We start from the raw sequence: 27,708 nt of genomic DNA on the forward strand, positions 1-27,708 counted from the left end.
CAGCATGCATAACATAAAAAAGTATAATTGACATGAATAAACAGATACCATTTAAATTAAATACAAATACCTGATAAATAATTGCATCTATTCAAACATATGAAACAAAATGACTCACCCCTCTTTCTCCATTGTATTTTTCACTGAATTTGCCATAATTGTAGTAGTTGAAGGTTGGATAGCCATCTACACTCTCCTGCTTACACAACTCATGGTTCTGCCCTTTGGTGCAATCCACAGCAGCATACACAATCTGAAAAGTCACAAGAACAATCAGAATCAACATGTAACCCCTATTCAAACACAGTCAGCTACTTAATGCATTAACCCTTACAGTATGTACACTAACTAGACAGCATGTGTGTGTAAAGTGCTGGTATATAAGCTGTAATTAACATGATGTGAACGACACTATCTGTCCATAGACCAGCTGTTTACTCATCCTAATCTGAAAAAGCCCACAATAAAACGTTGGGCTCAGAGAATGAATTACTGTCTGCAGAGCGAGGGAACAGATTTACCAAGCACATGGACAAGAATGTGATGATGACAATGATATAGCAGATGGACTACAACAATGCTGTCAATCTCCCTTTAGTTAATTTGTGGGTAAAAAAAAGATCAATTCTATGGTCAAAAGTATGTGGACATACATTTTGTAGTGACACTGACTTCACAGAATTTTGACATGCCCTTAACCATGGTGCTGAACAAAAAGTGTGATTGGCTGCTTGACGTGTCGGTCAGGTGCCCTCTTGGGTATAATAGCTAATAGAGTCCAGACCTTCTGCTGTCAGTCCAAAGGTCTGGTTTAGTGAGAAGTTTTTCCTTCATTGGAACTAAGAGGCCCAAACATGTTCCAGCATGACTATGTCCCTGCAGACAAAACAGGGTCCATAAACTCATGGTTCAAAAGATTGAAGTGGAATAACTTGAGCCCTGAACCAAACACCTCTGGGACACCAAAGCCTACAGCCCTTCTTGCCTGTAACCAATAACTGCCCTCACTAATGCTCTTGTGACTGAATAGGCAAAAATCCCCAAAGCCACGCTCCATAATCTAATGCAAAAGATTCCTTAAAGAGTAAAGGCTAATGTAAAATGAGACGTTCAAAAAGTACGCATGATTGTGTCAGTTAGGTGTCCTCAAACATTGATTTATAATCGTCAAACTAATGGCATCACTGGCCGGGACATCCGGGTCAAAGCTCTATCTAAAACAGCAACTGGGAAATCCCTGACTGAATAAAATGTCGCGCTAAGATATGAGGTGGATGAAATCACATTTGCAGTTATTGGTAGGACTCCCGAGTGGTGGAGAATAAAAGTGTTTGCCCAATCTTTGGGATATCTTTGGAATCATGGCTGCTGCCATTTAAAAAAAAAAAAACGTCCTGGACAGCAATAGAAACTGAAGGGATGGCATTACCCATCGCACGGTCCACTGTGCAACAGTAACCAATTGTAAGTTCTGCTCTGTGAGATCATGTGTGAAGAGGGCTGTTAGTGCTTTTAAGTTAACACTTAATGTGTTCATCTGCTCTACAGCATTAAGCAGCAGTTCAGAATGATGTTGTGGCTAGATTCATGTGTTTCAGACATGCTAGAATTCACCCTCTATGGTGTCATGCCACCATGGGGGAGCTGCCATTATTATTACTGCCATTAGTATTACTATTGCTACTACTAATAATCAACACTAGGTCTTTAAGCCCAGCACTGCCAAGCTGCCACTGTTGGGCTCTAGAGCAAGGCCCTTAACCCTCTCTGGACCAGGAGTGCTGTATCATAGCTTCCCCTGTGTTCTGACCCCAACATCCTCAGCTGGGTGGTGATGATAAAGGCATCTTCTTTGTCAGTGGTGAAACATTGTCCAACACTTTAATGCACAAATGCGACAATATTTAGATTTTTGTCTTATGCATTAACATAGTATGAGTTTTATTCTTCTAAGCATGTGGAAATTTTAACTTATTTCGGTTAAAAATCTGACAAAGACAAAGAAAGGGTCAAGTTATTAAACTTTTATAGTCACATCAAGCAGATCTGACAGGGTGAAAACCCCAGTACCTTAATTTTGTGAATAAGCCTCCTGAAATTACGATCCACATTCAGAAAGATAACACACAGAGAAAGGACATTGATGTAAACAGTGTTGGTTTTTCAAGCACAGAATAGGTAGATTCCTGATGTGAAAAATTCTGAGATTGTCAAGAACATTCTGTTTCTGGACTTTGAAAAACGTGATAATGGTCATATAATCCACTCAGCTACGGATTGTAGAAATTGGGTGCATGCTCCTTCTGGAATACATACTTGGTGAAAGCCTAAATACCCTTTCAGACCTTCAGGAGAACATTTAGGGGGAGTTGCAGGGTCAGGCACGATCAGGCTAATCAAAGCAGTTCAAGATATACTGCTGAATAATGATTTTAGTTAATCTGTTCTTAATTTGTAACCTTAGAGATTTATAAAGTGAGGATATCTATTGGAGTTCCACAGTGGTGATAAGAAAGCAGAGTGGAAAATCAGCCAATTTTCTATCAATTCCCATACACTTGCTTTCGGACATGCATGGATAAGAGCAACAGTAAAATGGGTCTCTAAGGGGAAACTGGTTTCATCAGGTGGCCTCGGTTAGAAAAATCATTAATGAAGGATCTTGTTATGTGCATCAGGCACTAATGATCAGCTTTAAGAAAAACAAGAGCCATAGTATACGGCTAATTAAACTGCCTGATGTGCCTTAGTATACAGCAGGCTCATTACTATTGCAACAAAGAGCCTTTGAAATAAGTAAGCCACAGACCTCTTTGTGTTTGCTCATATTCAGTTCAATCAGTGAATGAAAATCAGGGAACTTACAAAAGGTTTACTCATTAAATGCAGCAATTTCTTCCCACTGTTGGTGCTTGTGTTTAACTGGGCCACTTACACTTGTTTGCTTGCTATAAACAACACAATGTACCATCAGAGTACACTGAGATGCTGCATTATAAATCAGGAGAATGGAAAGTCAGGCACTTGGTTGTTATCTGCACACTTGTCAGAGAGAGAGGGAGAGAGAGAGAGAGGGAGAGAGGCAGCACTAATAGATAAAGGATGAACTCTGGGAAAACCAAGGCAAAGACTATATGGAAGCAAACAATGCAGGAACGAATGTCTTTGAAGCACAACTCAGCCATTATTCTGATTTTAATTAAGACAATTTAATTAAATCCTATTCCTGTGTGATCAAGAGTCCTCCTGATGCTCTGTCACAGAATCTAGCTCTATTGATAAAGAAATAGTCTTGGCACATTTTCCACATTAATCAACCGAGTGCCAAATGAACTTGTGTGTTTATCCGGTTCAGCTCATCAGAGCACCAGCAGATGGAGCTTTTTCTATATATTTCCTTTAGAGGGTCACAGACCTTCACATAAATAATGTTACCTACAAGACTCACAGTATTAGCCAGAACGGTCAGGGTGTTAACAGGAATTCAGAGCGAAAGCAGCCAGCTACACTTCCCAAATCCTACTCAATTGAGCAATAATGGTGTGCAAGTTCAAATTTAAGAGCTATCAGAAGGTTAAAGACGGCTGACATCATGCATGACGCATTTGCTGTGTGGTGCTAGTGATGAATGAAGTTATAAAAGTCAAATGATTCTCAGAGGCTTTTCAGAGGTAGGTCAGCTATTTGGAGTGAAATTGGATGAGGTAGTTAGATTATAGTCAGAATTAAGGAACTGGACAGTGAAAATCAAAAGAATGAGGAAGAGTGTGTGGCTTCATGTGGAAAACATTAAAGTCAGTGGGGAGTTTATAAGTTAGAATACCAGCACAGTGCCAGTAATATGGCTGAAGATAAACACATGAAAAGCAGATGTCTATTCACATGCATTGCAAATGATACTGATCGTACATTCCAAGAAATGAAGAGCTAAAGAGCAGCATGACAATGTTTGAAGGCATAGAACGACAAGACCTTGAAAAAGTTCTGGCAAATTGTAAGCGATTAAAGATGGAGAGCGTCTGCCAAAAAAAAAACAGTAGAGACAGAAAATGAAACCGATAAGGAAAATTCTTCATGAGGTGGTGTCTCACCTTGCGGTCCTCTTTGAAAGTCTCAGCGGCTGTAATGAAGTGAGGGACGGCATTCTTACAGTGAGGACACCCTGCAGAGAAAGGCATGTAATCATTTCATCTTTCAACTGAACTGAATTTCGTCTGAGTACAGAGAAAATGTGATGCTTTCTCTCAAAGCAAAGGCCATAAATAGCCAAGAGAGCCACAGAAAAATAACAGTGATGGAGTGCAGAACGTAAAAACACAAGGACATCTAGGCATTTCAAGAGATCGGAAAAAACCCTGAAATGTTCATATTAGCTTTTATTCTTTTTTTCCGAGCACTTACTACAGTTGTCATTCTTTATATCTGAGCTGCACACAAAAGCAAAAACTTATGGAAGCAATATTAGAGGAAAATAGTCCAGGACTGGATGGTGTGATGACGTTATGATTATTTTCCTCTAACAACACGATTTATTCCTCTTATACCATTTCTACAATTTACTACTGATTAGAGTTTCTATGATTAACGAGTGACATACCTTTTAACAATTTTTAAAAAAATTGATTTTCTTAAGGATCCCCATGATTTTCTGCCCAATTTAGCCAATAAACTTTTAATTCCAATAAAAGTTAAGTCTGTTCCATCACATGACAACTACAAGTCTGAGAGGGAGAAGGCCATCATGTGCTTCCTCTGAGGTTTCTGAAGACAAGGCTCTTTGGGGTCGTTGCATCACATGGTGTGTTATCGGCTTTAACCTTGACTATTACAATGCTGACACTGGAGACTCCTTAACAGATGGTAAATAATCACCTTCCGATATAAAGCTTCACCATAACTAGGATTACACATTGTTAAATAACAGACATTTGCAGTTTCTTACTTAAAGATATCTACCATAAATGTCTGTGTTCTAGCAGTTACTACTGCAAGAATGAGCTGATTAATCAAAACCTGTGTTTTGCTCTGCAGCCAGAACTTCTATCAGAACTGCTGTTACAAAAAATAAATCAACACTAATCAGAATCAAGAATTAGCTACCGATGTAATCTGGGTTTTCAGATGAAAGTCATTACAGAGAAGGAGCTTAGTTTCACAAACCAGTGCACTTAAACGACTCCTGAGGGTAAACTAATGATGCTTGGAGTCCCAGACAAAGGCCTGCTTGTGTGCGCAACATGGCTTCTAATTTCAGAAGTACAGCAGTCATTAGAATAATGAAGCATAAATCTGCTGACCCTTCTATCGGCTCATGTGCTTCCATTACACAAATTCCCAAACCTTCAGACCTGCGTCAGGTCTATTTCACCTTGCATTCCCATCCACATACCGTACACACTTCAAACAAGAATGAACATTTAAATAACACAAAAACACTTACAAGCAACTTGCCCTTTATGTCTAATGAATACTGTCTTATGATGTTATTCAGGATTGTACAGTAAAAAGGCCTTCATTCTCTCTGTCTGTCTGTCATATTTAAAATGGAAGTAAATGTAGAAATCTGTCTGGTCACAAATACAACGTTCTATCGCAGACTGCAGCACCCTCGGTATCCCATTAAACAGGGTCTTATTAGAACCATGCAAATGGTGACAATCATTCAACAACAAAATTTTATTTGTGTATTGTAATCCACAAATGTTCTAAATTTTAAACAAATATATCTAGAAGATGCTCGAGAAGGGTTAAGATTAACAGTTCAACAAGTGAACCATGTGCACAAAAATATTGAAACAAGGACTAACAATGGGATAAATATGTTATGGGATGTTATGCGGAGATATAGATTTATTTTCTTACATTGAAATTAACACTACCAATCCTTTCTGAGTTACTGTTTTATAAAAGAATCAGAATTATTATTAACAAAAATAATTTTACTACATTAAAATCTGTATTACTTATAATCTTATGAGTAATGAATATTAGAGCATATTTTGAAGTGATAAGCCAATATCATAATTACATAAACTGAATGCTTTAGATACGTTTTTTTTTCTTGGTGCTTCATGGGTAATAATATGCTATTATTCATGCTCCACCCAACACAGTGTCCTTCAGTTTTCTATAAATACTCACAACATAGAAAGTAATATAATGATAATATATAACATTTTCAATAGGCACACAATGGACTTATTGCGTTTCTGTGGTAAATTTTAAATTCTGATCTACTGGGCAAAATGTTTGCACTACGTATGTTAAAAGATAATTTACTGGAAATACTCTATATTTAGTTAGAAATTTGCTTAGAAACTTAAAGCAGAGAATAAAAATAAAGTATGAGATCAATTAAATCAGGTTACCCCAACATCCAGTTCATAAAGTAACAAGAATATCTAGCCAAAAAAAAAAAATGGATTTAAAATTAGGACACACTTTTTAAAAAGAGTTATATTAGATATAGGACAGCTAAATAAATAGAACAAAGGACAACACACATTAAAGAAATACATTTGCTTTACTTTTAATAATTGACTTTTTCCTTTATAATAGAGGCTATAGAACTGTTAAAGAGCAATCGTTAATAGATATGCACAATCGTTTCAAGCCGTTGTAAAATAAATGCAGAGGAAGAGAAGCATTTAATTCAATAAAGGCTTTTTAGTAACAATTAACTAATTGTTTGAGGGCATTATAGTTTTCACATTATGCGAAACAGCATAATCAAACAAATCCCTTATTAGACTGATGTTTCGCAAAAATATGAAATGTGGGACAGGGAAAAGGAAGTGCTGTTTTTGTAGGGAAAATGAAAGCTCTCCATTAAATCTTTGAAGCTTCTATCAAAGGAAGCTGAAGACATCTTTTGTAGCAGCACCTGTGAAACTGCTGTTGTAGCACATTTGCTCATTTATTTCCCCTTTGCTGCTTTCTGTTGTTCATAAATATTTAGCACAGTTCCCTAAGTAATGATAGTAGAATCAAATTAAAAAAACATGCTGTGAAGTGTGTCACTTTTAATACCCGACTGATGGTACACTAACCTGTAGTTATGGTTTAAATTCATGCAGTGTCTAATTATATGAGCATCACATGATTATAGTATCATTGCTGTAAGTAAAGTTCATCATGCATTTTATACACAATTATTAGCCTTTTCATAGCATGAGTTTAAATAGCAATACTCCCAATAAATAAATACATAAATAGATAGATAAATAAATAAATAACTGATCCTTTTTCTAATGCCTTAGTTGTATATGATGGGGGATGTGGTAGCCTGGTGGTTAAGGTGTTTAAGGTGCTGGACTACCAATTGGAAGGTTGTGAGTTCGATGCCCATGTCCACCAGGTTGCCACTGCTGGGCCCCTGAGCAAGGCCCTTAACCCTCAATTGCTCAGTTGTATAAAAATGAGATAAAAATGTAAGGGCGCTCTAGATAAGGGCGTCTGCTAAATGATGTAAATGTAAATCTTACTCATAACCTATGCTTCCACAATTGTATGGGATTTTAACTCTAAACGTTGAATGCTGATCCTACAGCCACACTACACCGCAAGGCCTAGACATTAGGAAAGCAGACAACTTACAGGGAGCATAGAACATGACCAGGGCATGCTTCTTCTTCTTGAGAGCCTCCCTGAAGTCTTCGGCCCCGAGGTGACTCACGCTGGAAGGCTTCTCCTCCCATGACTGTTCAGGAGGAGGGGGAGCCTGTGGACTGAGAGAAACAGAGAGAGGTTTTTAAAAAAAAACAAAAAAACAATTTAGATACAAATACTAGCTTTGCATTATAAGCTAATGCTCATATAATTGAATAAAGCATTGTGAATTATAGCTCTAAAAGTATGCAGATACCTGACTATCACACCAATATATAAATACTGAATATCTCATTTCTGATTTAGTCCCTCTCTGTTGTTAAAATAACCTCTAATCTTTTGAGAAGGTGACTGTGGGGATTTGATCACGGACAGTTAGTGGCCATTAGGGAGATCAGGCAGTAATGTCAGGTGAGAAGCTCTGGGACACGTTCCATTTTATCCCCAAAGTGATCAGGGAAGTTGAGGTCAATTGAGTTGCTTTGTGCACCTTGTCATGCTGGAACAGATTTAGGCCTCTTAGCTCCAGAGAAGGGAAATAGTAATGCTAAACCATACAAACACACATCCTATAAAACTGTGGTATCTGTTTGGGGAAGAACCGCTTAAAGTTATGGGTGTGGTGTCTATAAACATTATCACTGTGATTACATAACTAATGGCAATGCAAAAAATGTCAAGAAAAAGCTCTAATATTCTCTGTCTGTCTCTCTCTCTCTCTCTCTCTCTCTCTCTCTCTCTCTCTCTCTCACACACACACACACACATTTTTTAAATTATATTCTTGTAGTTTTTTTGCTTGACGTTATTGGTCTGATTACTAACACACACTTAACATCGACACCTGTCTAAAACTGCCAAATGAGGATAGTGAAGAGAGGGGGGCAAAACCTCTTCACTTGCTTTAGCCCTGAAAAGTTTCAGTTTCATTCTGAAATGTTCTCATCACAGGTGCACAAGTATCTCAGACACACACACAGCTACTGTTCACCCCACAGACCCCCCAGGGATCAGAACAGGCACAGTCCTTTTGTGCTCAGGGACCGGTAAAACTCATGGTAGTGACTGATTGAAGTCAAGCACCAGTGAACATACAGTAGACTGCAAAAAAGTGAAAAGAGGAGAGAAAGAAAAAAAATTGACAGCTACTCTTCAGTTTACTGAGAGTCTATGCTTGAGCTAGAATGAGCCAGTGTTAATAGCTTTGGCATCATTAGAGCCCTTAGTATATGGAAACAAAACTACGGAGCTTATACTTTTCCAGGATGCATTTTTCTTTCTACTATTGAGCTGGTCATTTTGCATACAACACTGAGAAGACATTGTGACACCTTTTCAGTATTTATGATGACTTGGCTCAAATATTTGTGTATAACAGTGGCACAGATTCAACATGAGGTCTGCGGGAGTTTCATCCTTCCTGCATCACCTTTCCGGAGCGGTCCCAATGCTCCAGGCGCAAACACAACTCGTAGACAGACAGGAGAATAACAACAGCATTTACTTGAGCATTCCATGCCTACTTGAGGCTAGAAAGATAATCATCCTCCCATTATTGTATTCATATTACATCAGAAATTATAGCAATGCAAAAAAACAATAATAACAAATATTAATAAAAAATACTGTAAATATGTTAAGAGGTCAAAACAAACAGCTCACTTCTGCAGCCATTCGATGATTTTGTCTTTGGTCCGTAGCTGCGGTAATGTGTACTTCTCCTCGCCCTTCTCAAAGTACTTCACAGTAGGGAAGCCTGAGATCTTCAAGCGCTCAGCCACAGATTTATGGATAGTGGCGTCCACTGCTGCTAACACACCTGGACTCTGAGAACACATACAGCAACAGACATCACACAGTGAACCTTATTTATAAAATAGATTTTCAGCACATGTAAGTACTACTGACTGGACTTTATGGTTAAGAAAATGTCTATGGTTAAGTCATGCACACTGAGGAGAAAACAGTTAAAGGCTGAGCGAGACTTTCAGGTCGTGCAGGTTCTGAGAACTGCAACTCTCTGGGGAAAACCTTCGAGGAAAAAAAAAATCATGAAATGTTACTGAGCGTAACGGGTGGTACAGTACACTAGACAGCTGCAAATTTGCATGTTATGTATTAGGGCAGATATATACTGTACAGACAAACATGCTTGTAATTTATTACAGCAGATAACTGGGTAAGAAACACACACACCAACAAATAAACATTGTGTAACATGAAAAACATGTACTCACATAAATTTTAAAATAATGATGTTCCCTAATAAACGTTTCTCTGTTTCTTTACTGAATAAGTTTGCTTTCTTAAAGAAAGGATTTTATGAAAAAGTAACTCTTTAGATTTAACTTCCAAAGCCATATACATAAGCCAAATCCCAAAAATAAATACTTGAGAGGACTGAATGGCTGGATGTGCACTCGGTCCTCCAGACAGTCTATCAGTCCACCCTACAGCTGTTAATTCAGGCTGTCCATCTGTCTGCCAGTCAGTTTGTCCGTCCATCTGTCAGTCAGTCCGTCCATCTCTCATTTTGTCAGTCCATCTGTCAGTCAGTCTGGAAAAATGCCTGATCTTGAAGAGCCCGTTCAGTGGTTCACCAAAAGCCTAAAGATTTGACACTAAAATCTTCTATCTATCCATTTGCAATACTATGCATTTATAATGTCACTTCTGCTCGTCTTGTAGTTATATAGTTATTTATATTTTACATGTGACTGAATAAAGGAAAGCTCACTACAAGCTACATAAATGTGTCTGAACCACAGATGCTCTCATTCTGATGGAAGCAGAAATGAGAAAAATAAGTGAGCTCAGCTCTCTCTAGGGAAAGGGCCGTAACAGCTGGAGCACAACGGCTATATTAGATAATGCACAGCACCGGTAAGAAAGCCATTCTGCATGGCTCGAAAAAGACTACAGGGACAACATGAGGCTCTGGTAACTTTGCTGGCCTCAAACTGCCCTGAGGTTTTAACTCAGTGGACACACCCTGATAATCGGAACCACACTCCATCCACATATTCACAAACAAGAAATACAGCCAAAGAAGGATGTTTGTGAATCAGCCATATTCCTTTTAAAAAAGTAAGACTGAAGCAAAACTGAGGCGTGAACTGTGAAAGACCTGTAGAAAGCTGTTTTTTTTTTTTTTTTGCTTTATGAGCTCTCTTTGTTTAATTAAAACAAGCCATTCCAAGTTGGCATCATGCAAACAAATAGGCCATTTTATGGTTTCTAAATTTTAAGCTCACAATTTCACACTTGAATTCATTTCATTAGGTGTATAGTAACCATTGTGCTCTCTGAATCACAGTGACTATTTCTTCTCTTTCCACATGAAGTAGAACATTACGCAAATCTGTTTCACAGGGCAGGTCAACCTGCTCGTATTGGGCCTCATGTGGTGATCCTTAAGATTCACGTATTTTAGAATTTTAGAAACGTGTGCTCACATCTGCCTCTTTGTTGAGGATTTCAGCTGCTTCATCGTAGTCAGGCTTCATCTTCTTACAGTGGCCGCACCCTGGAGAAAACATACAGCGCTGTCATACAAAAAGGGGACAGATGAAGATGTGGACGTTACACTAACACTGTAATGGCCTTCAATCAGACTCTCACTTCTAAGTGCGATTTCTGACAACGTCTGAAAAATCGAGATTATGTAAAATCATTTGTGACAGGTTGCATTGATGTGTAAAGAAAGCTGGGCAGCAGGCCAGGCAGATGGATTTAAAATAAATAAATAAATATATAAAAATTATGCAATGGCTTGAGCATTTAGAAAGCACAGCTGAAACAGAACTGATTCTGATTTGCTATGTAAGCAGTGAGATGAAGAAAGGGAGAAAAGGAGAGGTGGGTATGTGACACAGACAATGTCAGAATATGTATGTGTGTGTGTGTGTTGTCAAACCACTAAACAAATGAACACTATGTTCATTACATGTTGCAAGAAAAAACAAGATGAGGATCATTAGACAAATTGTAGTGGTTGCATTTTTCCATAGTTAAATATAAGAACATCCATCGGAGTGATAAAATAAGTTGATTACTATCTGAACTGCAGATACACGATCGCCAGTCATAAAGTGTCAGTTATTAAAACTAAAGGGTGGCGTTTGGTTGGAAAAGTAATAGGTCCTGGAACATAAACCAGTGCAAACTGAGACAGTCATTACAAGGTTACTGACTAAAAGTGATCATGAGGTATGAAAAGCGAGTAGAAATTTACACACTTCATAAGTGCTCTAATATTGCTGAGTGGGTTGGGTTATAACCGGAGCTGGGATACTGCATCCCACAGCCTTGAGGATTTATTACTCATATCCTTAAAAGGGCCAGAGGAAGTTATTAAAGCATGTCTGTCTCCCAGAATTAAACAGAAGGACAGAGAAAATGAAACCTGTGCATCCTTCTGTCAGTGACGCAAGCATGCATTCATTTGTGTGTCAGTATTTTGGCAGCACGGCTGAAGGCGAACCGATTCTCTGTGGTGAAGTGGCACGTAATTGGTGAGTGTATTTTTATAGTGAGGAGAGTAAGAGTTATAGAAGATGTGATGAAGAGAGAGGGCTGTGCATGTATGTGTGTGGAGAGACAAGGTGAGATCTATCCAGTGCTCGAGGACATGAATAAACATCCCGTCTCAGGTGCTTGATTTAAAATGTATGAGAGCAGAGACAAAGTCAAGCTCAAGTGACATAATCTAATAAAACAAGACTGCCACATTTTCTTGATCAAATTCATTATTTCTCCTGATATGATTATTTAAATATCTGATACAAAGTGATGGAAATAACGACAGGTCAAGTAACTGTCTTTTCAGTGCTTCAGACCCAGAGTGAGCAGCCCTGCACAAGCTTGAGCTGCTGTGGATCCTGATATATACAGTCTAATATGCATTATTAGACATGTGAACAGTGACAGGCCTGACCTATACGATCTACACACTACTCACATACAGAAATCTAAAATCATGAACATGACTGCTAACCATCCAGTGTGCAAGAGACCTGAACAGCAGCATAGAACTTACAGGGAGCATAAAACATAACCAGGACTGAGGGATGTTCTTCCAGAAAAGTGTCAAAGGACTCGTCAGTAAGATGAAACACAGCCGAGTCTGAATCTGCCCAAGGTATCTCAGGGGTCTTGGGCTGAGGAGGCTGCGGGCTGTGAGGGAGAGAGGGGGGGGGAGAGAGAGAGAGGGGGAGAGAGAGAGATATGAACATGAACACATTAATTACTACCAATAAACCATTAACAGAAGTGAAAGTTGACTGTGTTAATGAAAGTGGTGTTAACTGTCAGTGGTTCTTGCTTGACACTTTGATTGCATACACTAGACCATTAGGTCATGTAATGTCATGTAAAGCGTTGATTTTTCATTGAAATCTGAACGGAACGCCATTGACAAATCCATGTGTAAAAAGGCTGTCTGTAGATTTACCTCAAAGATTAAATATAAGAAAAATCATTCTGTATTAACTTTTGTTTCAGCTTTTACCTGGTTAAATTTTACTTCAATTCAAAAAGCCTATTTTATGCACTTTATTTAAGCTTTGCCCATACTGGTTGTCCCTAAGTGTATGGTCTTTATTAATTTTGGTTTGTTTTAATGAAATGTTAGACACAGATGCTCCACTTCTCTCAATTCGGGACATCTGCTCATAAGTAATCCCACACCGCAAGCAACAATCTCTATGCTTTCACAATCTCTAGTGTTCTTGGACTATCCCAAATAATAGAAAACTACAAAAGGTATGAAGCAAGAGGCAAAAACTTCTCTAGATAACTGGAACACATTCTTCTCTAAAACAGATGGACATGACCTTCTAAATTTGAGACAGGATAAAGGCAGCTTAAGTGAGCTTTAAGGTGCAGAGGTCTGCATGCAGATGCTTTACAGGAAGACCCGTCAGCTCCAGCTGCAGTGCTTTATAACGGGACACAGCGGAGTTTTTAAATCCAAGCCGTTTCCTGACTGCTGCCAAACCACAAGCATTTCAGATTTTATTCGAACAAATACTCCTCAGCGACATGAAACCATCAACTTGTGCAATCGACGTTCTTCCTGTAGTAATCCTGTAATGTGTTGCATAATGACGTTATCAGGCTGCCAAGAGAGGTGACTTAATTCTGCTTTGAATAACAAATCCCTTCATGTCTTGTGTTTTGCAATGAAATGATAACAGACCAAAAAAAAATTCATCTTAATTTTTATCTGGTAAGCCAAATATTGGAATGTTTTGTTTTCTGCCCGAGGCTTACACCACTGGTTCTGAAATCTTTTGCAACCTGGGACCCAACTGAAAATGATATATATTTCCCCTCAGACACCTTCAGTGTGTGTGTGTGTGTGTGTGTGTGTGTGTGTGTGTGTGTGTGTGTGTGTGTGTGTGTGTGTGTGTGTGTGTGTATTAGATAAAAATATTTTTATTCTATTCTAAACTTAATCATGGAACATTTGATTTATTTATTATTAAAGATGATATGTCTAGGTTGGCATCATTTATAGGTACAGTATATGACTCCATATATACATATTTTAATGATTGAGATTTGGCTTGAATCACTCAGTTCAAGTGACCATTCAAACAAGTGCTTAAGAACTAATTAATAAATAAAATAAAATTAGATAATGTTGGGGTGTGATTTGTACCAGTGTAACAATATTAAAATAAACAGCTAAGCTTTACTTTACAGAATTGGTGTGACCTATTTAGTATGACTTAGTTTAAATTATTTACTTACATTACATTCCTACCATTATGATGGTTATCATGATTGGTATCATGGCTCTACTCACCTTTTTAGCCAGTCTGCAATGTCCTTGGCTGTGGCACCATAGTTCTCATAGTGATACAGGAACTTTCCCTTCCTAGAAAACAGGGAAAAAATAATACACAAAAGAAAAATCATCTTTGACCTTAGCCATTGATCATGAGTTCACATGAGAAATCATTATACAAAATAACAATTGCCTTTATTTGAATGCATACAAGAACATTTTACAAGCTTCTGAAAAAAATGAACAAACTACAAAAACGGAGGAGCTCGGTCTATCTAAAGGACTTAGACTGCTAAATTAAGTGGTGCTGCAATTCATTTTTCCATCTTAATAAAGCTTTATTAGTTGGCACAGCATGTTTGTAGTGGCACACCAAAGGATTGCATTACAAGACTGTGGATCCCTCAGTAGCAGCCAAGATAAACATTTTAAATAAGTGCCAGGCCCAAAGCTAATTAATGCACACTTCTCAAAGCATCTAGCTTAATCAAAGACTTCATCTAAGAGGCTTTTCCACTAAACCACATTAACACTGCAGACCAATAACACTTGCTCACTTTTGGAAATGCCAGATTACAGATTTACACAACAAAAACTCTGCAATTCAGTGTCAAAGCCAGGAGAAGTTTGCGGGAGCACATCTGTATGCATAGGTAATGGGTTCTTTATCTGCTCCGATTCTGGGTTTTCTGCCAAAAATAATTAATTTGAGGCAGATAAGTGCTAGGCTAGCTAAAGGGGGTGGGGGGCTGTTCAAGCCAGTACTGCTTTCTCCTTTGTAACTGTCATTGATCAATGAGGATCTGCATGCCCCATGGTATGGTAGGGTATCAAAAAAGCCTAGAAAAGCTATCAAACTGCATTAGTTCCCCTGTGTCAGATTTAATATTGAGACAGATGGAAGCTGTTCACTTATCATGTGTATTGGGTTTGGCCTAGCATGACCTTCAAAGCTGTCAGGCAGTGTGAGACGTGTGCGACTTTGCTCTATCCTTATATCCTCCAGACGAATAATTTGGAAGAACTTGCGGTCCTCATCTGCTCTGCTGTGTGTCAACCGAGTGGAAAGGCAGCACGTCGGTTCTCCAAGTGACTGTACAGCTCACATGATGACACTTACTGCAGATAAAGGCTATGAAGACTGGACTTTCTGAAATCCATACACTACTCCACAGAAATATGATCTCTCTATGATGAATTGGAGTCCTATTCTTTGAAGATCTTGTCAAAATGTCTGTTGGACACTGTAACTGTCTGAATAAGCCGCTTCTGAGATACAGGTAATCTTGAAAAGCTTGAGAAGAAGAGGTCAAAGATGTTAATGGAGCCAATAAAAACCATCTTGAAGATTCAGACTGCACTGGCATGCGCTGAATGTTAAAAAATAAAGTGGCAACAGCTTAAACGTTTACATCCAATTGCCCTCCACTCAAGGCCAATATGCTCTCTAAGATCTGGTACAAAAACTATAAGTGTAGTAAGTCAATTTCAAGCCAAAGCAATTCAACTCTATCCTTTTCATGCCTGATGTTAAATCATTCTTTGACTGTTTTTTTAAGGAAGAAGCAATGCTGAGGTTGATGGTTCCGAGTGCAAACGGCTGCAACAGAAATGAAAGAAAAGGAACGTCTGGAGTCAAAGGGCTGAAAGAAAGTGCTGGCGCTTAGCTCCCAGAGTCTCATTACCGTAAGCAATGGCGCTCAGCGATCGTTAGCCTGCGACTCCCTTCAGGGCAATGGCTAATGGCTCGTTGAAAACAGATTGGGCGGAGAGTGGCGTTTAATTAGCCCTTCCATAATTAAAATGGCAGACATTTAGCATTGAATGAGAAAGTGTCTAACATTGAATGAAAGCAGATAAACCTGACCACATAGAGTTGCAGCACAGAGTGAAATAACTTTTGCTGATATACATGTAGGAGCAAAAGCAAACAAATTCCATTTGAAAGCGTTGTATTTTTTTTTTTCCAGGATTCATTAGACAATGCTCTCTTTCTTGAGGGATATTACAAAAACTCAGACAATTTAAATAAAGAGAATACTGGGTGCTGTGTGATTACTTCTGCACATGTTGAGCCATATTGACCCCAGTTAATTCTCAGAGAAACTTTTTGTGTTCTCATTAACTGATCAAGGCTTTCGCTGGCTCTGGATAGAAATGAGGGCAGGAGAGATGTTCTCAGGAGAATCTACTCACTAAACAAACCTCATACTTTTCAGTATTTGTTTACTGAGAAAAGTTCTGCGCTAGATCAAGTAGAGTAAACGTCATGGCTTTAGACTTGGCTAAAGCCAGCTCTCTCATTCCTTAAATCTCTGGCTAAATTTTTCATGATTAACTTCTTCTATTATATTACACAGGTGCCAACAGAGCCAACAAGAAAATCCATGCAGGATGAAATGGGTGTGTGTGTGTGTGTATGTGTGTGTGTGTGTGTAAGGTTTACCACAAAAACCCTGGTGTAGAGCAGAGGAAGAGATTCCTTTCTTTTTTCCCCAGTTGTGGAAAAGCAACAGTAAGAAGCCGACAAGGCACACACACACAAAAAAAATAAAACAACCCTTGTTAGCTTTATTAATTCAAATCAGTGCATCAGCTCCCTGTTCTTGAACTGAGTTACATTACCACAATTTGTTCTGGGACTCTGATCATGATTTGAACATATATTTACAAACTGCTGAATAAAATCTAACCCTGTGCTCTGAGACTCAAACCCTGGTCACTGGTGTTACAGCCACAGTGCAGCTCCACTATTCTGCCAAGACATTTCACAATATATCTGGTTTACATTAATACTACACGAATTGATTACAATTCAATCTAATAGTTAGACCGTTGTTTAAGTTCAGTACAACATTGCTTTTGGTCAGAAATGTAATAGCTTTGATTTTACATAATCTGACTAATTCCATTTATTTTCCAGTTATGTGATTAGTTCATTAATAATACACAGCAACATCATTTTCCACCATCTACAAAGGTCACAGTTTTTTGTTTTGTTCTCTACTGCTACATGAACTCGCAAGTCAAAAGACACCTAGACATAACTGGTATGGAATTTTGTAATAGTGACTAATCAGTAAAGTACTCAGTCTAATCAGTAAATGTGCGCAGGTTCAAATCTGAAAACCACCAACCTGGCCTTTGAGCAAGACCCTTGACTCTCAACCAGTCAAGTCACTTTGAATAACACCATCAGCTCTAAATACAAATAGTATACATACTGCAAAAAAAAGAGAAAAAAAAATTCTCCCAGACAAGATGATATACTTTAGAAGTAAATGAGATCAGGTAAATGAATCTTAAGTGTTGGAGTTTGCACGCGGTCATGCTGAGCATGTCTACTAGACGTTTTTAAAACCATAACAAAGGTCTCTATGTAAATAATTAGCCTGTGTCCATAGTAATTGTGCGGAGCTGTAATTGTGACAGACAATCACAAATGCAACGACAGTAAAATTTATTATAAACAGAAGGAATAACTGAGCCTGCGATGCAATCAGATGTTAACCAGTGAAGTTAAAACAAAGAACAGCCTCAAAAATATTAGTCAAAGAAAAATGTTCTTTTATTACTTGCAGGAGTTCTTGCGTACCGATCTCTTTTGTTCATGTGCTCGGGTTATTAATGTTGTCATGGAGACACCACTGTCAATCATCAGAGACAACTGCACAATTCTGAGTTTTGGAGATTTAGGTTGTTTTGACTTTGGACACCCCTACAGTGATGGTTTTGATTCAGACTCACTCGATTCTGTGAAATGCCGGTGCATTTGTTTAACATTCCTCTGTGTCCCACAATGTTCCTGTGCCACTCATGCTACACGTGTTGTGGAAAATAATGATGTCATCATCATAAATTTTTCTTGCTTTTCTGTTTCAGACCAACCTGCCAGTATGAAAGCCTCCTTAATGTACTCTTGGTATATGCTTGTTAAGCAGCGGATCTTCAGCATCACAACTAATTTACCATTCACTACAATGTCTGCAGATGTTTTAATGTGTTCTGCTTGAGCTGCTGTCATCAGTCTGTGAACAAGAGAGTCGTCACTGTTATGCTTTCCCTCAGGTCCTCACTACAAATGTCCTTCAAAAGAAGATTTTATGAGCATATCAGCTCTGGGCACTTTATTGCCTGGTAAATTTCAAGTGGCTTATTCTGATATTACTTCCTCATCCTCCCTTTTTTTCACCCTCTTCCTCTGGCCTGAAACAACCAATCCTTCCCAAAGGCCAGTGACTAAACAAAGCCAAAGCTTCAGCTATAGAACCAAGAACATCTGCAGTGGACTTCATGCAGCAATGACTTGTGAAGGTGCCACGGGTTCCGACGTAAAAGCAGCATTATGTTGAAGAGACAACGACTCACTCAAAGTAGCAGAAGGTTGGGTAGCCTTTGACGTCATACTCCTGCTTAAGTCCGTCAAACTCCGCTGGATGGACGTTCATCCCCGCTAATACCTGCAGCGAGACAAGAGTAACAAATGATCAAATAAAACAAAAAGGAACACTGGGAAATGAAGACGAATGGCTGCAACATGGGGGAAACAGAAGTGTGTTAAATTAGATCATCATCAAAGAACAGCCTTGAGTGTTGGAGGACATGGTAAATATCAAACTCCTGTCTGCGTTGCAATGCCAAGATCAATAACAGACTTATTATGTGGTGGAAAACATTACATTTCAGGGCATCACTATTGCTCATGTTAAATCATTTGATAATAGATTTGGTTTGACTTGAGCATTTGATCAGGTTTTGGGTAGAATATGAATTACACTCACGTTAGAACTAATCTTCAGCTGTACCCTAGACCCCCAGCAACATTCATAGCTCAGCATGCCACTCATTTATATACATACACACAAACGTATATATATATATATATATATATATATATATATATATATATATATATATATATATATATATATATATATATATATATATATATATATATAAATAAATCATTTATTACATATAATATATGAACGCATTACTCTTCCTTTGGCAACTGAAGACAGGATCTGAGACAGGGGTGATTTTTAATCATTTACAGGATAAGCTGTTTGGTTCCTGTCATGGGAATCATGGTGAAACGCAGACTGACTTTTTAAGCATGTGGTGTTTTTAGGGATTTTTATTTATTCACTTTGCCATCTGTTTGTTTTTTCCTGATAAAAGGACACCTTATGCAAGTGCACAATTTGCCTGTCAATGGAATAGCATTTTCTTTATTTTCTGGACAAATAGCAGTGTTACGTTCATTAGAAAGCGAGCGGGGGTTCATTACAAATTAATCAAGCAGGTATTAGAGGCCAATATACAATGATGAATATCAAAAGCGAGATACAAGCACCAAAAAAACCTAACAAACACAAATATACACATAAAAATACAAAAGCATACAAACATAAAATAAACAATTCACAATTGCATAGCTTCAAAAGAACAAATTTATAATTCATCTCTGGCTGGGTGTATGCATCCAGCCGTACAGTGAAAAATGTGTGTGCTAACAACTGACTTCCTGCCAACTCCATTTCATTTTTTCAACACTATCGGCATCCTGCAAGCACACATGCAAAAGTGCAGGAAGTAGCAAATCTCTTCCTAGCTGTCTGTGTCTGAAAACTAGACATTCATTATACAAACTAAACAAATGGTTTACTTACAGGCTGTGTGTGCAGCCCGCTGTTCTTCGAGCAAATATGAGAAATAAACCATGCTCCAATTAGTGAAACTAGTCCTCATTTGCAGCACCATAAAAAGAAAAGAAGAAATACGTTCGGGTCCTGTGGTGGTGTGATCCGAGCCAACTGCTGGTGCATGTTCTGAGAGATTCTGGCTTGTGAAACCAGGACAGGACAGCAGGCCATGTGGGCCGTTCAGCTGCGTAATACTGATTTTGATTCTTCACTAGATTTTTTTTTCTTTCAACAACTCTGTGTATAATGTACACAGTAGTATTTTGATAGTGTAAACTCTGCTATACTGTTGCTCAGGAAGAAGAAAAAAGACGACTTTATTAGTCATATATACAGTACGTTCCAGAACAGTGAAATGATTTTCTTCACATATTCCAGATTGTAGGGGAGTTGGAGAGTTAAGAGCCATGCTCAAGGGCCCAGCAGTATCAGTGTGGTGAAGCTAGAGTACTTTGACCTGCTTTGAGACAATGTCCGTTGTTAAAAGTGCTATCAAAATAAATTTTAACTGAATTTGAATCGAACTGTATTTACATAATGTGTTTACCATATTCACTGTTCGACACTATTCACTGTATTGCCCATGTTTACAGTATTTAGTGTGTTTATCATTTTTACTGTATTTACAATATTTAATCTGTTTACAATGTTAAGTGTGTTTACTGTATTTACACTATTATTTATTGGTCATTATACAATCTATTCTCTGTATTTAGTATATTTATTGACTCATCACCTGTCACTGTGCTTCTTATCTGTTTGTCTGACACTTTCATGTTTAGTGTAGCACCATGATCGTGGGGAAATGATATTTAATCTCTATCATTGCACCTGCCTGTGCTTAAAGGGGAAAAAAACCCCAACTTGACTCCACTTGTGTACACCTGATATTGTATAATCTGGTATATACAGTATACTCCATACATACAAGGCCTAAACAGCACTAGATGCATTATTAAACAAAACACAGGGTGACAAAATTATAGGATATAAATCTGACTGGAAGAATTCTGATCAGAGCTATAAAATATCCTGCTGTTATTGAATTAAAAACAGACATCACTAAGCTAAAGTGTGAGGAAATTAATGAACTGGTTGCTTTGTTAAAATAGAAACAGCACCGAAAAGTACTTACATATTTCCCTTTCGTCTCAGTGGCAGCTTGTTGGAAGATGGGCTGCATCCTCTTACATACACCGCACCCTTTGTGTCAAAGAAAGGAAGGGATACGTGTAAGAAATTTACTGAAAACTGAATTCGGTGCAGTTAAACTCCTACTGACTCATAAGAGTAATAATCCTCTGAAAAATTTTTTAAAACTTTAAATGATGAACTCAATGCATATAAATTCTTAGTTTCTTAGAATATTACTGCTTCTAAATTGAAGACAGATAGAGAACTGGGTGTTGTGTGTTTACCCTGAGGCACTCAATTATTAATTCTATAAAATAACGTCTCGGGAAGTAAGCGAAAAATTAAAGAAGAAAAGAAAAGGAAAAAAGAGGAAACTACAAGTGAAGCTTAAATGAATAGCCTGGGGGCTGCCCTCTGCTTTCAGCTTTCAGTACCCAGGCAGCATTTCATCATCTCCCAAACACAACACTGTACAACTTTAGAAACTACCCTGTTCACAACTGAATGTTTTTCCACATATAACAACCTATAAACAGTAGAAGAATGTGGAAGTCTCAAATAGCCACATACTACAGTAAGCAACAAATAATCATTGTGAGCACTACATAGAATGCATTCTTAATAAGTTGCACATGCCTTAAGCTAAAAGCAATGTAATGTTTTAGGCTATACATTGTGGAATGTTAATATACAGACAAGTCACTGTTTATTGTTTTACTCAAAAAAACAAAAAAAAACCCCAAAACAAACAACAACAAAAAAATGCTGCTTAACTATGAACCCATATCGCGCTTAACGAATGGCTACTTCCATATAAGCCATTAAGCACCCCTGTGGAGTGTGACCTGGAACTCAGTGCAAAGCCTGGTATCCCAAAACAAGCACAAATTCTATTTTTTGATCCGGTAAACAAGGCTTATAACTGAGAATAGATAACCACCAGTGCTAGATGGATATTCGCCATAAAAGGTCTGTGTCAAGCTGTTTAGAGATCACCACCAATTCTGTGCTCTGGCTGCATCAGAGTAGGATTAGGTCTGCAATACGAGCAAAATTTGACAGTTTTTCTGTAGTTAAAAGTAACTCATCGATTTCCTCTGAACTCAGTTTTGCATTAGCTGTGGGGAAACCAGCTTGTACCTACCACGGTGCAGTGTTTCCTTCCTTATCAATTTACACAAATAAATAAGTACACCAACACCACAGTGTCTTGGCTGCTTATCTATAGTTTTTGGACTCTGTACTATCCAAGAGCTCCAAATATGATCTTGAACACTTGTATAACCTACAATCTCTCTTTTGTACTCGCTAGCTCTATTTTTTTAGGCTGTCTACCAATGTAATGCTGGGTCAGGTAAGTTTATAATTCTGGTATAGTAAAGGTACAATGACTTGTGTGCATTAACAAACCCCAAATGTGTGCAGACTAGCCCCAAGGAAAGTGGCACCCAAATACAGACACAACTGTACAGAGATGGAAGCCCCAGTTACTCTCAGAGAGCGTCCCATTCGGCAGAGGACAACAGACTAGATCTCTCAACATATGATCAAACATTCACTCGACAACACAAGGCAGTATAGAAGGCAAATTTCAAAGCCGAGTGTCCAGCCAAACCGAAATCTATGCATGATTTGACTCAGTAGGTCTGAATGAGTGCCTTTGGCTCTGCTGGTCTCAAGTAATAAGAAGTGATTAAGTGACTCATCACTGAGTTTCCTTTTCCATAGGTCCAGATAGACAGTGGAGGGAAAAGAACTCGTGTTCTGGATTATACCTCCCATAGCCACAAGGAGAGTCACACATCACCTCGGAGCTAGTCTTTCTCTTTTGTCGTGCTTGGAATACAAAAATAAACCCAGTCTGGTAAAAGCACCCCATGGTGTGGCTGAAGAATTCCTTCAGAATTGCCATGAAAGTCGACACCTTGGTTTACAAACACACAGGTTAAATAATACTTTAGAAAAACACTTTATGCTTTAGAAAGAGTCTGTGGAAAACTGATAAAAGATATCAAAAATGTGTGGGAACAGTCAACCTCAACGTTCAAGAACATGTATAGTCTACCGTGTTCTGAATATAGCCCACAAATTTCACACCTGTCGACATCAATTCTAATTAGGTGACTAGGTTATAGTGGTGACACCAAATGCCCAATGCAGATAAGCTAACGATGGTGGCAAGATGGAGTGCAATTAACTAAGCAGAAACAATTTCTGCCTGTTTTGCAAAACCCCTCTCACAGAATTTTCCGGCAAGCCAAGAGCAAGTGGAAAAAGTGTCAAAGTTCAAAAGTTATTCAAGTAATACAGTACTGCCTTCATGATTGCTCCTTGCTGAATGCCTACTGAATTGCCTTCAGTTTTTCAGATACTTCTCTTTACAATGTACAGAAACTGCTAAACAAATCATCTGCAGTTATGGTACACAAATGTACATGCTTTGCTGATGAGATTCAAATATATACTTGTTTTCAGGCCCCATCATGCCATGCTATTCTGTAGCATAAATTTATATCACATCTAATACTCTGGATGAATAGAAATTAAAATAAAGTTAGTCAAATGGAATATCAAATAAAACACAAAAAAAAAAAAAAAAAATCACAGAAATTTAGGACTGTCCAATTTTTTTAGAACCCAAATTTAACACGTACTGATGCTGCTATGACTTATTGATAGTAAAAATGATAAAAAATTAGATTTTTTTGGAGGGGTCAATCAACAACAACTCTTTTATAGTTATTATTTGTAAACAAACATTCTCAGCACTCTACTGACGTCTTTCTTTATTTCCCAATAAATTTGTGAAGTGTGAAAGCTGTGAAGTGTCCTTTAGTGTGAAAAAGCCACTAAATAAAGAATTATTCCTGTGCTTCCCATTCAACAACATAGTTAATTCTTTTCTGAATATTAAATAAGCTCTAGAGCTATTTTATCCAAATTAATCAGTCTATTTCATGGATGCAGAGTAATAAAAGGCACTCGCTTAAACCAATTAAATCTTGTATGTGAAAAAAATTAAAAAGTGCAGCAACAACAACGATATTAATAAAGTACACATAATGCAAAAGGGAACTATTAAGATTAAATTGATTATCCAAAGACTCCTCCTTACTTCGAAATGTCTTATGGTATTATAAGAACCGAGACACTCAGTCATGTTAACTATTGACACACTATGCAAATATTAAAAGCACCAGGCTTTAAACTTTAATTATTTTACAGTTAAAGCTGAGCCATTTGTTTGCAGGATCTGACACCCTTTGAAACCTAAGCTGCTTGAATTCGCCAGTGACTGAGGACAGAATGAAAGTAGATCATCAGGTGACTCACATGGGGCATAAAACATCATGAGGATGGGTTTCTCTTCTCTTTTCAACAGCTTCTTGAAGTCCTGTAGGAAAAAGGCACAGAACCCCTTAAGAGAAATGGCTTGGCATTTTTTTTCACCCCAGGATGTATTGAGGCCATTACCTCGAACTCCCAACAATTCAACTACTGTGCAGAACCTCATCACTTAAAGATCAGAATTATTTAGAGCTTATGGGACACAGAAACAGAGAAGACACACTAATCTTAGGTGGACATTATATTTTGGACATTAACAATGGACAGTTATCCAATAAGGAACTCTATAATGCAGAGGTTTTTTTTTATTATTTGACAACCAATGATTAATTTTTACCTTGAGTTAATCATCATATTAGTGAGTCATACAGTATTTACACTAATGTCTTATTTTAAAATGCATGCATGGATTCACCAGCTCTAAGGGAAATGTCATTCATCAGCTTTGTTTATATTCGTGCTTCATTACCAGATTGCTTCCTGCAGCTGAGCTTTGCTTTTGGCAGTTGACACCCCAAAAGATGTAATAAGCCACCGAGCATACACTCCCCTGCAGCAATCAATACGCTCTTCAAGCGAGTTGCAAAGCCATCTCATCTCCAAGAGTAGGGCTGCTTACTGATTGAGTGCAGCCCTCACAGCAGGGAAGCTCTCTGGTTTATAATGTGTTCAAAAAGAGTAAATCTTAGACTTTCTTTTTGATTAAGCTTTGCTTTCATAATTCCTGTTGTCTGTATCCAAATTCTGGGATGGTCTGCTGTTTAAGGCTTGTTTTAGTACGCTGCATATGCTCCTAAATGCTCCTAGACCTGTATCTCAGCCAAGTGTGGTCTCAGGAGACAGTAGAACAGCCTGGTACTTCTTGCAGATTGTCTAACTCATTGCTTTTGTTCAGCATGCAGTTCCCACACTAGGCAAACGCTGAGGACGGAAAGCTGATCTTTGTCTGGGCTAAAAGAGATACTCACTTTCTCTGTCTCGATGTGAGCAATGTCTTTAGCTTCAGGGTTCTCCTCCCATAGGGGGGCACCTGTGGGGTCTTTCAGGAATGCCACCATAGACTGAAAAACAAGAGACGATAGAAAAAAAAAGAAAGGAGAAGAAGAAAAAAAAAAAACAGCCATTACTAGAAAAGCAGTGATGAGTCATCTTTTCCTGTCAAAGCTCTCGTCCTCTACGTTCTGAGTGTCATGGATGCTGGGGCATAGTGCATCCTTTAAATAAAAAGGAAACCTTTAAGGTTTTACATCAAGACATCTATGTCAATTTGAAACTACAACAAGACAATTTCGTAGAACAGGACATTTTACAGTATTACCTCATCAGTCAAAACAAAAGAGGCGCCTTTTGAACATTAAGTGCTCATAATGAGTGTAATCGTGCAAACGAAGAACAATATCGGACCCGGCAGCAGGTGCTTTTAATCAGAAGCCTCGGTTTCTCTGTGTAGGCAGCTCACCTTTCTTAGCAATGAGTCACACACCAGAGCTCATTCATTTTTAACTGCAGAACTATTCATTAAAACCATGTCAACTATGGACAAGCAGAATGGTTACACAGAGAAGAGGTGGGTGTAAGAAATGAACACAAGGCAGTGAGCTGGTATTGGATCAATCTTATAGTTTTGGTCAAACTAGCACCTGTGGTATGAAGCCATATTTGTTTGTGTAGTGCAGTATCACATGCACATGGAGGAACAATGACTACACAGAGTTTAGAAAAGTTTAACTACAGAATACAGATGAAGATGTGTTTTGACTAAAAACAGATTACTCAATTATTCCTCATGTAAATTCAATAAAACGAGAACACACTGTAAATCCAGTACTTTTTTTCGAGACGCTTACTTTAGAAATGAGGAACACAGCTGTGAAATGAAATTTACATTTCCCTGCTATTTGCACACTGTACATGGTTCAGAGTTCTGTCCTAACGTCCAGTGTGATTCAAAAATAATAATAATTTCCATCTACTGTTAGAGGAAAATGAAATTTAAATGAACTGTCACAACTTATTTCCAAACAGAACAGGAGTCTACAATTTTCACAGCAATTACCTTAAGTGTGGCTGGTCTGTTGTATTCTGTGTGAAAGGTTCCATCTCTGTTTATAAAAAAAAAAACAAAACAAAAAAAATAAATAAAAACACAAAGCAGAATGATATTTAATGATAGTGCCTGTTGTGAGCTCATTATCTTCTACTACTCAGTAATATTTCCAATAAAACATTAAGCTTGAGAGAGCACAGAGCGCACACTTACTTATAATGAAGGATTTCAAATCCAGCAGTCTTTGAACTCGGATCCACTTTCACTTTCTTACAGAGTTTGCGACCTTCAGAATCCCTAGAGGGGAAGGAAGATAGATGAAGAGACCAGTAAATGAAACTCTCATGATGGTATAACAAAAATCCACAGTTCAGCTGTGGGAAAAAAAAGAATTACATCCGAGCAGATGAACATAAGCAACCCGGTATTCTTAAGGGTTTTTTTCTACATGCTAAAAAAAAGTTAATACTTAATTTTCCAATGGAGAAGCCATAATGAAGACAATTAAAGTAAATTAATCAGAATTTTGGCAACACACAAACAGCCAAAATAGAAAAAAAGTGCTTTAATTAACTCTGCTCTGTTGTCGATTTAGCTATTTGGTTAACAACCTTGAATTGTTGATTAAGATCAAGTTATTGTCCCAGTTTTTTTATTTGTCGGATAGGTGCACAATTTTTTATTTGTCGGATAGCTGCACAATTTTTTAAGCACCAAAAAGGTGTTTGCTGAAATCTCCCTGATGTCATTTAAGTTCAACCAATCATCGACAAACATTGATAGAGACACAACCCCTAAAGACAGTATTAATGCCCATGTTGATGGCAAGATGCCAAAACTCATACAATTTGTAAAGAAGTAAATGCCATGGGAAAAATGTAGTTTCCATATTCCATTAAACTCCATAGCCCATTAAACTCTGTTTACTATCTGTTAAACATTCCAGAAACGTGTGCAGTGGGAAAAAAGCTACTACGAGAACCAAATAAAATGATGTTAAGCAGTTAGAGCATATACAAAGATCTCATTTCTGCCTTCTCATAAATATGTTGTACAGCACACGTATATTAGAC

General features: G+C 37.9%; 1 protein-coding gene across 1 annotated transcript in view; it reads right to left on the reverse strand.

Annotated features, from left to right (window-relative positions):
- pdia5 (protein disulfide isomerase family A, member 5) overlaps positions 1 to 27,708 on the reverse strand; it is a 43,683-nt gene that overhangs the window by 2,070 nt on the left and 13,905 nt on the right. The window contains exons 4-16 of the mRNA XM_027164613.2: positions 26,849 to 26,932; positions 26,645 to 26,690; positions 25,557 to 25,649; positions 24,574 to 24,634; positions 21,242 to 21,309; positions 18,770 to 18,861; positions 14,420 to 14,491; positions 12,647 to 12,783; positions 11,064 to 11,134; positions 9,271 to 9,434; positions 7,597 to 7,727; positions 4,092 to 4,162; positions 119 to 253 (exon numbers count right to left, since the gene is read on the reverse strand). Coding sequence (XP_027020414.1) covers positions 119 to 253; positions 4,092 to 4,162; positions 7,597 to 7,727; positions 9,271 to 9,434; positions 11,064 to 11,134; positions 12,647 to 12,783; positions 14,420 to 14,491; positions 18,770 to 18,861; positions 21,242 to 21,309; positions 24,574 to 24,634; positions 25,557 to 25,649; positions 26,645 to 26,690; positions 26,849 to 26,932 — 1,225 coding nt within the window. The remainder of the gene's footprint in view (positions 1 to 118; positions 254 to 4,091; positions 4,163 to 7,596; positions 7,728 to 9,270; positions 9,435 to 11,063; positions 11,135 to 12,646; positions 12,784 to 14,419; positions 14,492 to 18,769; positions 18,862 to 21,241; positions 21,310 to 24,573; positions 24,635 to 25,556; positions 25,650 to 26,644; positions 26,691 to 26,848; positions 26,933 to 27,708) is intronic.

The sequence above is a fragment of the Tachysurus fulvidraco genome, chromosome 6 (assembly GCF_022655615.1).
Source record: "Tachysurus fulvidraco isolate hzauxx_2018 chromosome 6, HZAU_PFXX_2.0, whole genome shotgun sequence".
Lineage (NCBI taxonomy): Eukaryota > Metazoa > Chordata > Actinopteri > Siluriformes > Bagridae > Tachysurus > Tachysurus fulvidraco.